At 43.8% G+C, this 12,277-nt stretch overlaps 1 protein-coding gene across 3 annotated transcripts in view; it reads left to right on the forward strand.

Annotated features, from left to right (window-relative positions):
* LOC147101207 (signal transducer and activator of transcription 5B-like) overlaps positions 1–12,277 on the forward strand; it is a 178,383-nt gene that overhangs the window by 129,117 nt on the left and 36,989 nt on the right. For all 3 annotated transcript variants that reach the window (XM_085966454.1, XM_085966455.1, XM_085966456.1), the window contains 3 exons: positions 893–1,064; positions 3,202–3,338; positions 9,264–9,415. In XM_085966454.1, coding sequence (XP_085822580.1) covers positions 893–1,064; positions 3,202–3,338; positions 9,264–9,415 — 461 coding nt within the window. The remainder of the gene's footprint in view (positions 1–892; positions 1,065–3,201; positions 3,339–9,263; positions 9,416–12,277) is intronic.

Here is a 12,277-nt window from a genome sequence, read left to right on the forward strand (position 1 = left end):
GTGTCTATTTTGATTTTGCAAAAATCATGGCATATTTGTGCATGTTGGTTGTTTGTAATCCTTGCATATATACAGACAAATGCATTATAGTAAATGAAGTGTCACACATCATGGTAGGACTTTTATCTTTTATCTTGCTTTATTCTGTTTAGACAAAAATGAACTTAATATAAATTGCATACAGTTAAGGTCTGTATTGCTGTCCTACCGCAATGGAGCTTTTTCACTGGAAGCTTTACCTTTTTAGTTTATTTGATTTATTTTAATGGGAGGTTGCATTCCTATGAAGCAGTTATTTATTGATACTGAGTAAGTGACTGCAGCAATTAAAATAATGTTGCTTATTCCATGTACAGAATCCAAGGTGTTGTCCATGATTAGGGCAGTGTTTCAGGCACTATAACACAGTGACACTCAGAAGATCTGGAGGAAGGAAAAAGCTTGGCAACCCAATGAAACCTGTCTGTAATCTTATTTTTGAGATTGTCTTCCTTCATAAAGCTTTTGTAGACTGGTTATTTCCTTTGTAGACAGGTTGAAGGCTGAGTCATTCATTTATTGCAAGGCTTAATAGGTATCCCTTATAAACAGATGCTGTACCTAAACAAGACTAAGACTAATTAGTTTCCTCCTTTTGAATATCACATTCAGGGGACAGAAAAATTATGTACTTTCTCTGCAATTGATTTGGCCACGTCTGGGAAAACTTGATCCAGTTAAGGGCAATGATACCAGTTACGATGTTGAAGATCCTCTAAACATTTGCTTTTAATTCTTGTCCTGGGATTAGTTGATAAGCAAGTGAGTTGATGGCAGAACATGATTCTCTGCAATACATCTGCTGGACTTGCACCAGTGCGCTCATAATATTAATGATTCTTTTTAAATGTAGCCAAGTTCACCAGTAGGTTTGCTGGATTCCATGTCTCAGAAACACCTTCAAATAAACCAAACATTTGAGGAACTAAGGCTAATGACTCAAGACACCGAGAATGAACTAAGAAAGCTACAACATACCCAAGAATATTTTATCATTCAATATCAAGAAAGTCTACGCATACAAGGTAATTGGGATTTTTCTTTAACAGAATGTTGTGGTTTTTCATTTTTTCTCTCATGAAGTTTAGTCTAATAGTTTCACTTTAAAATTCTGTACTTTCAAAGAAACTTAAGTTTATAAAACTTTAGTCATTAAGTATGTGTGCTGCTACATGTTAAATATTAAATAAGCTGCTAGATGTGTGTATATTGTAGCACATTTTTCACGTTTTAAGAACAAAAGAAATAAGAGCAGGAGTAGGCCATACGGCCCCTCGAGCCTGCTCCGCTATTCAATAAGATCATGGCTGATCATCCACCGCAACTCCACTTTCTCGCCCGACCTCCATATCCCTTGATTCCCCTAGAGTCTAAAAATCTATCTATCTCAGCCTTGAATTTACTGAAAGACTCGGCATTCACAGCTCTCTGGGGCAGAGATTTCCAAAGATTCACAACCCTGAGTGAAGAAATTCCTCCTCATCTCGGTCTTAACTGGCTGACCCCTTATCCCAAGACTATGCCCCCTAGTTCTGGACTCTCCAGCCAGGGGAAACAACCTCTCAGCATTTACCCTGTCAATCTCCTTCAGAATTGTGTATGTTTCAATGAGATCACCTCTCATTCTTCTAAACTCCAGAGAGTATAGGCCCATTCTACACAATCTTTCATCATAGGACAGCCCTCTCATCCCAGGAATCAATCTGGTCAACCTTCGTTGCACCGCCTGCAAGGCAAGTATATCCTTCCTTGGATAAGGAGACCAAAACTGTGCACAGTACCCCAGGTGTGGTCTCACCAAGGCCCTGTACGATTGTAGCAATTTTCAGCAATTTGCCACCTCGGGAGAAGCTCGGGTAAAGAGGAGACTAAGTGATCAATTTTGTGCACACTATCCTGTGTCCATTCAGCAGAAGCTGAAAATAAGGGGAAGAAAATGAGGTGATAAAGTCTAGTTTCCATTCAGCATACATGTTTTAATACAAGAAACCAGTTCAAATCTGACTATCGTGGTAAGGTGTAATTTCCAGATGAACTCTGACGTTTCTTTCCAACAGAGAATTTTTACTGTTGTACCCGGCTCGCCTACCACCAAAAAACTCTGATGTATGACTTATTATAGGAGACTAAGCAGGCAACCCATTTTCTGTAGTGAAGCAAAGTGATCAATGGAGTGATCGAGCGTGATCAAAATTCCTGATTCTTTGAGCTGTTGCTGGCTAATATTGCTTACTTATTGACCAGTGGAAATAGTTTTCATCTATTTATCTTGTCAAATCCCCATGTAATTTTATTAGATAACCTTTGTTCTGCCAACAATTGGCCCAGTTTCTGTAGTCTCTTTGCATAACTAAAGCCTTTCACCATCATGTAATATCTTAATAAATCTCTCTGTCCCCTCTCCATTGCCCTTCACATAGTGGCCACAGCAGGACACAGCATTCTAACTACAGCCCAGCCAATGATTTGTGTAGATTTAACTTTACCTCTTGCTGTTGCACTCTGCTCCTATTTATAAAACCTAGGATCCAGTAAGCTTTTATTTATAGCTTTATCAACTTCCTTCATCTAAAACTTTGTGTATTTGAAATACTAATTCTCTCTGCTCGTCTAATTTTTTTTTAAAGTTTCACCATTCAATCCATATTTTCCTTCCTTATTCTTCCTGCCAAAATGTAGTTGGTGTGTTGGAGTTTATAAACTGTATCAGAGGGATTTTATAAAGTAGTGGATGTAGCGTGTGAATTTTAATATTTTTAGTATATATACTCAGATATACCAACTCAAGCCATAGCCATGATATTAGTTGGTTTGCTACTTCATTTGGCGGGGGGGGGGGGGATAATTTTCTGAGTGCACATTAGTGGCAGGGAGCCTTACCTGCTCCAGCATGTATCATAAAATCGTCACAGGCAACACACCTGCAGTTTTTGATGGCCAGTGGCTGTGAGGCTCTCCAACACCAGTGCATGCTCAGAAAATTACCCCTTAATCTGTGTACAGATGGAAGGTGGATGATGCTGTTGGTAAAATGAACAAAAATTTATTCTGTTAGTATGATTTGAATATAGTTTACCAAATTTGAATCTAAACTGTTGGAATATGTAATTTTAACTACCATTTATTTCCACTTGACAGTGATGTGAAATTATTATTTTTTAGCTCAGCTTGCCCAGCTTGCACAGCTCAGTCCACAAGACCAGAACCGTATCTTGCGAGAGCAAAGCTTACAACAAAAACGGACGTCAGTGGAGAGTTGGTTACAACGAGAAGCCCAGACACTACAGCAATACAGACTGGTATTTGAAAATTCATCATTTTTAATACAGATTGGGTTTCTTTACACATTCTGCATTGCACTTAGAAATATTAGAAATTTGTAATTAGTAGCTTTAAGCATCAGGATATTGTGGCAAGGTTTATTACATTTAATTTTTTATTTTAGTGAGATTTTGCACCCATGAAGATGGGAAATGGAATCCATTTCAGGCACCAGCTGTCAGCACTAAACACTCAGCTCAGGCATAGTATGAGTTAGATACAAAGTAAATCTCACTCTCTGTAGCGCTAACCTCCGAGCCCTAATGCACTTGCGTGACATTTTGCTTTTTCATACTACCTTGTGGCTTCTTTGAGTGAGATTATCAATTAGTGGCAAATAAGAACATAAGAAATAGGAGCAGGAGTAGGCCATTCGGCCCTTCGAGCCTGCTCCGCCATTCAATGAGATCCTGGCTGATCATCTGCCTCAACTCCATTCACCGGCCCTATCGCCATATCCCTTGAAGCCCTTATTGTCAGAAATCTATCGACTTCTGTTTTGAATATACCCAATGACTGAGCCTCCACAGCCCTCTGGGGTAGAGAATTACAAAGATTCACCACCCTCTGTGTGAAGAAATTTCTTCTCATCTCAGTCCTGAATGGCCTACCCTTTATCCTAAGGCTGTGGCCCCTGGTTCTCAACTCCCCAGTCAAGGGAAACATTCTCCCAGCATCCACCCTATCAAGCCTTGTGATAATTTTGTATGCTTCAATGAGATCCCTTCTCATTCTTCTGAATTCAAGAGAATACAGGCCTAGTTTACTCAATCTCTTCTCATACGACAGTCCCGCCATCCCAGGAATCAATCTCGTGAACCTTCATTGCACTCCCTCTATGGCAAGTATATCCTTCCTTAGGTAAGGAGACCAAAATTGTACACAGTACTCCAGGTGTGGTCTCACCAAGGCCCTATATAATTGGAGTAAGACTTCTTTACTCCTGTACTCAAATCCTCTTGTAATGAAGGCCAGCATACCATTTGCCTTCCTAATGGCTTGCTGCACCTGCACATTCACTTTCAGTGACTCATGTACAAGAACAACCAGGTCCCTTTTGAGCATCTGCATTCCCCAATCTTTCACCATTTAGGAAATACTCTGCCTTTCTGTTTTTTCTACCAAAGTGGATAACTTCACATTTATCCACATTATATTCCATCTGCCATGTTCTCGCCCACTCACTGAACCTGTCGAGATCCCCTTGAAGCCTCTTCACATCCTCTTTGCAACTGACACTGCCACCTAGCTTTGTATCATCAGCAAATTTGGAAATGTTACATTTGGTCCCCTCATCCAAATCATTGATATCTATGGGCAATTTTATGCTGTGAGCTCATGTCCATTGGGAAACTGATTTGACACTGCTGAAACCTATTTCACACAGAACCCATACAGTCATCAGACAGCAAAGACATTTCTATCTTTCTGGGATGGATATGAATTGTGATGTCAGGGATGAAAATACAGTGTGCTCAACCCACTGCATTACTCAGTCCTTACCGTCACATGCAAAATAAGAACTGAAATGGTGGAAAGATCTGAACTGTATGTGAATCTATATTGGCTTTCCTCCATGAATTTGCTCCTCAAATGCAATATCCCTGTTAACTAATGTGTACAGTGGCTGTCCAATGGGACCCATCCCAGCGATTAAGAAAACATTCCCTTTCATCCAGTTTTTCCGATCAAGCACATATGTAGGAAATTGGTGACGAAACTGATGTTTATAAATGGGTTGTCTTATTAACTGGTTTCTGCTGCATCATCTAATGTGCTAAATACACCTGTAGGATTTCTTTCTGATAAGTACTTTGTTAAAAATAGTGAATGCTATTTATAACAATGTTGGGTCAAGTTGAGTGCGAATGCTGAGAAATAGAACACATTTCTACTGTGCTGGTCTAGTGACCACGTTAAGCGGTCCCAGGTCAGACGTAGTGTGCTCAGATGCAAACTAAAGCTCACATTTTCTCCCAAAATAAGCCTTGGCTTTAGCCCCAAGAGCATAGAGTCATAAAGTCATAGTATGATACAGCACAGAAGGAGGTCATTCGGCCCATCGTGCCTGTGCGGCTCTTTGTTAGAGCTATCCAATTACGCCCACTCCTCCACTCTTTCCCCATAGCCCTTTTTTCCCTTCAGGTGTTTATCCAATTCTCTTTTGAATGTTACTATTGAATCTGCTTCCAGCAACCCTTCAGGCAGTGTATTCCAGATCACAACAACTTGCTGTGCAAAAAAAAAAAAAAAAAAAAATCCTCATTTCACCTCTGGTTCTATTGCCAATCACCTTAAATCTGTCTTCTTCTTTCGTATGGTAGTATCAAATCAAATGTCACTATCTAAGTCAGATATCCAGGCCAAAGCTTCTGGCGTAACAGCGTGGATATCTTGTAGGCTGCCTGCAAATTTCCTCTGAGGGCAGTGCTCAATGATGTGCTCCAGGGTCTGATTAGGAGTTCCACAGTTGCATGAGAGGGATGCTTTAATCTCCCATCTATGGACAAGGTGGCAGCATCTACCATGACTGGTTCTGAGGCGGTTGATGGTTGTCCACTGTTTGCGAGGAAGGTTTGATCCTTCAGGTTGTACTGTGGGGTCTTCTATAAGGAATCCATTCCGTATGTCATAGTTCTTCCAAGCATTTCGCCATCAGTCATCAAGGCTGAGGGGAGATCGCTGAAGGGCTTCGGCGACGGTCCAAAATAGATTTGAGAAGGGTTGGTGGTAGGTTGTTCAAGTCGGCCTGGATCGGCATACCTTTGCTGCTGTAGCGGTTGTATTCTCTCTTCCTCTATTAACAAAGCCAAAAATCCCATATGCTTTTTAACAGCTTTCTCATCTTGTCATGTCACCTTCAAAGATTTGTGTACATGCATCTCCAGCTCTCTGTTCTTGTACCCTCCTTAAAATTGTACGTTTAATTCATATTGCCTCTCCTCATTCTTCTGACTAAAATGCATCACTTCACACTTTTATGCGTTAAATTTCATCTGCCATGTGTCTGCCCGTTTCACCAGTTCTGTCTGTCTGTCCTGCAGGCTGTTATCCTCCCCACTGTTGACTGCATGTCCAAGTTTCGTATCATCTGCAAACTTTGAAATTATGCCCTGTATACCCAAGTCCAGGTCATGAATATATATAAAAAGAGCAGTTTTCCTAATACTGACCCCTGGGGAACACCATTGCATACTTCCCTCCAGTTTGGAAAAAGAACCATTCACCACTACTCTCTGCTTTCTGTCCCTTAGCCAATTTTGTACCCACGCAGCCACAGTCCCTTTAATCCCATGGGCTTCAATTTTGCTAACAAGTCTATTATGTGGTATTTTGTCAGACGCCTTTTGAAAGTACAAATGCACAGCATCAACCTCACTACCCTCATCAACCCTCTCCATTACTTCATCAAAGAACTCGATCATGTTCGTCAGCCACAATTTGCCTTTTAACAAATCCATGCTGACTTTCAATTATTAGCCCATACTTTTCCAAATGCCATTTAATTTTGTCCCGGATTATTATTTTAGCACACAAAAGGTGGATTGAGTTCGGGTCAGATGTTCCAATTTTAAAAAATATTCATTCCTGGGATGTGGGCGCCGCTGACGAGGCCAGCATTTATTGCCCATCCCTAATTGCCCTTGAGAAGGTGGTGGTGAGCCGCCTTGAACCGCAGCAGTCCGTGTGGTGAAGGTAGTCCCATAGTGCTGTTAGGGAGATAGTTCCAGGATTTTGACCCAGCGATTATGAAGGAACGGCGACATATTTCTAAGTCATTGTGGTGTGTGACTTGGAGGGGAACTTGCATGTGATGGTGTTTCCATGCGCCTGCTGCCCTTGTCCTGCTCGGTGGTAGAGGTCGTGGGTTTGGGAGGTGCTGTCGAAGAAGCCTTGGCGAGATGCTGCAGTGCATCTTGTAGATTGTACACAGTGCAGCCACGGTGCGCCGGTGGTGGAGGGAGTGAATGTTTAAGGTGGTGGATGGGGTGCCAATCAGGTGGGCTACTTTGTCCTGGGTGATGTTGAGCTTCTTGAGTGTTGTTGGAGCTGCACTCATCCAGGCAAGTGAAGAGTATTCCATTACATTCCTGACTTGTGCCTTGTAGATGGTGGAATGGCTTTGGGAAGTCAGGAGGTGAGACACTCACTGCAGAATACCCAGCCTCTGACCTACTCTTGCAGCCACAGTATTTATATGGCTGGTCCAGTTAAGTTCCTGGTCAATGGTGACCCCCAGGATGTTGATGGGGGATTCGGCGATGTTAATACCATTGAATGTCAAGGGGCGGCGGTTAGACTCTCTCTTGTTGGAGATCATCATTGCCTGCACTTGTGTGGCGCGAATGTTACTTGCCACTTATCAGCCCAAGCCTGAATGTTGTCCAGGTCTTGCTGCATGCGGGCATGGACTGCTTCATTATATGATGAGTTGCGAATTGAACTGAACACTGTGCAATCATCAGCGAACATCCCCACTTCTGACCTTAGGATGGGGGGAAGGTTATTGATGAAGCAGCTGAAGATGGTTGGGCCAAGGATACTGGCATAAGGTACTCCTGCAGCGAGGTCCTGGGGCTGAGATGATTGGCCATGGTGGGATTTGAACTCACGTCACTGGATTATTAGTCTAGGCCTCTGGATTACTAGCTCAGTAACAACCATTAAAAGTCTGAACCCTGACCCCAACCTTCCTCCAACCCGCCCACTTCTGGCTATTAGAGAGGTGGGTCAAGGGGTGGGCAGCAAACCCTCCCTAGGAGGCGGGTTGGCAATTTAAATATTTTAATGAGGCTGGCAGGTTTTACAAGCCTCTGGAAACCTGGCATCTGAAGTGAGGCGAGGACAGCTTCAGGGAGAAGGTAAGTGTCTTCACCGCACTGCTTGTGGGCCAGGAGGAGCAGGAGTGCTTCCCCCCCCCCCCCCCCCAAGCTCTCCCCTCATCCGAAACCCCCCCCCCCCACAAAATAAAGGGGTCGCCACAGCAAGCTGGGAAATCTGAACGTCTGGGTTTCCCATCCGAAACTCCGCAGCCCCGCCAATGTAACCCACCCCTGTAAATATCCAGGCCATTATCTCGAAAGGTTTCCCCATGACCAATGTTCGGCTGACTGGCCTGTAGTTGCCGGGTTTACCCCTCTCTTCTTTAGACAGGGGTATAACATTTGCAATCCTCCAGTCCTCTGATACCATCCCCATATCAAAGGAGGATTAGCAGACTATGGCCAGAGCCTCCGGAATTTCCACCATTACTTCCCTCGGTAACCTAGGATACATCCCATCCAGACCGGGTGACTTTTCTACTTTGCGGACTGCCAACTTTTTAAGTAAGTCCTTTTTATCTATTTTTATCCTATCCAATATCTCTTCTGCTTCTTCCTTTACTACTACATTGGCAGCATCCTCTTCTCTAGTGAAGATAGATGCAGAGTACTCATTTAGTACCTCAGCCATGCCCTCTGTCTCCACAAGAAGATCTCCTTTTTGGTCCCTAATCAGCCCCACCCTTCCTTTGACTGTCCTTTTATTATTTACCCATTGCCGTACATCGGTGTGAATTTTTTCCATTTCCTAACACTCACTAATTTCTTCAAGTGAAGATGCCAATTTATGAACAGTTTTGTATTGTAAATCTGTATCTGTTTTGAGTTGATGTATGACTGTTTCAACTCATTTGGTATGGAACCCTTAATTTGGCAGAAAAATTAAGTCTTCCCATCATTCTGGGCTGGATTTTGAACACCCTTTTCATCAAAGAAAAGGAGTTCCCTCAATTGAAATTCATTAATTCAGCATTTTGTCTCCTGAAAAAAAATTGGAATATTTCTAACAGAAACCAGTAAGGCCAATAAACGCTGGCAATGTAATTTCTAACCAGAATGTGAACCGTGTACTTTTTGTAGGACTTAGCCGAGAAACACCAAAAGACATTACAGTTGCTTCGTAAGCTGCAGACAATTATTTTAGATGATGAATTGATTCAATGGAAACGTCGCCAGCAATTAGCAGGGAACGGCGGTCAGCCTGAAGGTGGTTTGGACGTGCTTCAGTCATGGTAAGAAAATTCACATTTCAGTAAAATTTGATTGGTATGATTCAGCAAACAAAGATGTTTCAAAATTGTAGACTGCAAGAAAGCATGTGTACTATAACAGATTAGAGGCGTGCTTGTAGCTGTGAACAGGATATTTTACACAGCATGCTTTTAATACTTACATTCTACCTCTTAAGTTTATTATTTTGTTTCTCCTGTCCTTTAGGTTAACCCAGACTATGTGCCATTTCCCAGACAAAAACTTGGGCATGTGACTTCAGTTCTCAGACAAAACTTGGGCATGTGACTTTAGTTCCCAGAGGTTGGGCCATGCTTCTAATGAATTCACCTCTATTGCCTGGAAAACAGGAAATTGGGTGACGAAGCCTGCTAATGTGTTCCTGCTCACTCTTTTTTCCACCCCACACCAGCTGGGAACGCTGTCAGTCACACCTTCCCTGTCTGTTGCTTGTGTAAATGACAGTGGGAAGGTGGGGCCTAGCAAGCCGTACAATTTCCCTGCCTTCCACTGTTACCCCAGACACTTGCAGGAGATAAGTGGTGGTAATCTGAGGTAGCTGCAGAAGGCCCATTGATGCCCCTTTTGAAGGAAAAAGGCCGAGTACTAGGCACCTCTCTCTCCCATCCGGTTCCTAAACCTTACCTTTATTTTGCCTTGGCTTAGACGTGAAAGTTGACCTGATCTTTGGAGCTCTTTATAAAAAATATTTGTTCGTGGGACCTGGGCGTCGCTGGCAAGGCCAGCATTTATTGCCCATCCCTAATTTCCCTTGAGCAGGTGGTGGTGAATCGCCGCCTTGAACCGCTGCAGTCCATGTGGTGAAGGTACTCCCACAGTGCTGTTAGGGAGGGAGTTCCAGGATTTTGACCCAGCGACGATGAAGGAACGGTGATATACTTCCAAGTCAGGATGGTGTGTGACTTGGCGGGGTTTGAGCTGGGTTTCAACTCGTAAGGTGCTGTCGCAGCAGTCCTACCAAACTACCACCTGACTTTTCAGTGGTTTCACTTTTGCTGGTGAGTCTGCGCTGCATACTTAATAAACTCTTGCACAGGAAACTGGGCCAGGTTCATGATGGAAATGGAAACACAGAAGTCCTTCTCCAACCCTCCTTTGGGTGGATTCAGAAAAATTCAATACCATAAGTGTGCAAGGCAGCTTAAAGTGGCACTCACTTCAACATTTTCCTCCCTGTGGGTGAGTGTTTGAGCTCCATTTAGTGCTTCCCCCAATAACATAGTTGAGATTGGGAGCTCTCCGTGTTGGGTATAATGGCCACAAGTTCCATGCCGCAGTCTTTGTATCACGAATGCGCTTTGCCACCATTCAGTGGTTCATTATTTCAGAAAGAAGCTGGAGCAGCAAATCTGCAAGGAAAATTCAGAAAGATATAAAAAGAGGCAGCGCAGAAGATTCCAGCCATTCGGCCCATTGTGCCTGTGTTGGCTCATATTATATCTTTCTGAAATTCCTTGTCGATTTGCTCCTCCATCTCCTTCCCATTATTTGGTGGTCTATAGTACATGCCCAGCATTGTAACTGCTCCTCCGCTCCAAATAGATCCTCCAGCACATCATCCCTTTCTAGGGCTGTAACAGTATATTTGATCAATACTGCAACACCCACCCTCATTTTCTTCCCCTATCCCTCCTGAATACGTTATAGCCAGGAATGTTACGTTCCCATTCCTGACCTTATTTGAGCCAGGTCTTCAATTTGCCACTGCATCATAACTCCATGTGGCAATTTGTGCCTGTGGCTCACCAACCTTATTTGTCACGCTCCGTAGATTTACGCGCATGCACCCCAACCTGCCTTAGTCTGCTTTGCATTTTCCCTTGTTTGATCCTCCTCTTTCTGGACTATTCTTTATTCTAATGCTGTTTGTCTCTCCCAGTCCTCTTTGCACCTTGTTTCTCCTCTGTGATGCTTCATCCTGGTGTCCTCCCCCCTCCACCCCCCCCCCCCTCCCCCCGCAGCACTAGTTAACCTCCCCACAAGGACATTGGTACCAGCCCTGTTCAGGTGTAATTTGTCCACCTTATACAGCTCCCTCCTGCCCAGAACCAATCCCAGTGCCCCAGGAATCTGAAGCCCTCTCTCCTGCACCATTTTTCCAGCCACAAATGAACCTTCTTTATATTGCCGTTCCTATACTTACTAACACGTGGCACTAGGAGTACTCCAGAGATTATCACCTTTGAAGTCCTGTTCTTTATTCTCCTCCCTAGCTCTTTAATCTGGCTGCAGGACCTCGACCCTCTTTCCTATGTTATTAGTTCCAACATGACAAATGACTTGCAGCCGTTCCCCCCCCCCCCCCCCCGCAACAGAATGTTCTGCACCCGTTCTACGACAACCTCTACTCTGGCACCAGGGAGGCGACTCAAGTCTAAGGTTGGAGGGATGTCTGTCTATCCCCCGACTAGCGAGTCCCCTGTGACAGCTGCACTGCTAAACTTTGCAGTCATTTGCATCACAGTTCCATGGAGTTGCTTTAGACTGCACTCTCCGAGGTGTCATCACCCTCAGAAAGTTGGTTTGTGAGTGCCATTCTCCCGGAGGATTTCTGCACTTCCTGCCTCTTCTTCCTACCATGCCAGATTGCCATGCACCCACTCTCCTGAACTCTGCGGCTGCGGGGTGACCATCTCCTGTAACATGGGATCCACAAAACTTTCAGCCTCCTATTCTAATGACACCAGCCACTCCTCCAGTGCAGAAACTGAGTTTGAGCAGCCGGAAGCACTTTCTGCACATGTGCTTGTCCAGGACACGAGAAGCTCCCTAGAGTTCCCACAAAGCACTGGATGCGTATGCAACTGATATCCGCTGCCCTGCCATTTTCCCAGAAGTTGAAC

The sequence above is a fragment of the Somniosus microcephalus genome, chromosome 24 (assembly GCF_052327205.1).
Source record: "Somniosus microcephalus isolate GS21.2 chromosome 24, FLI_Smic_1.0, whole genome shotgun sequence".
Lineage (NCBI taxonomy): Eukaryota > Metazoa > Chordata > Chondrichthyes > Squaliformes > Somniosidae > Somniosus > Somniosus microcephalus.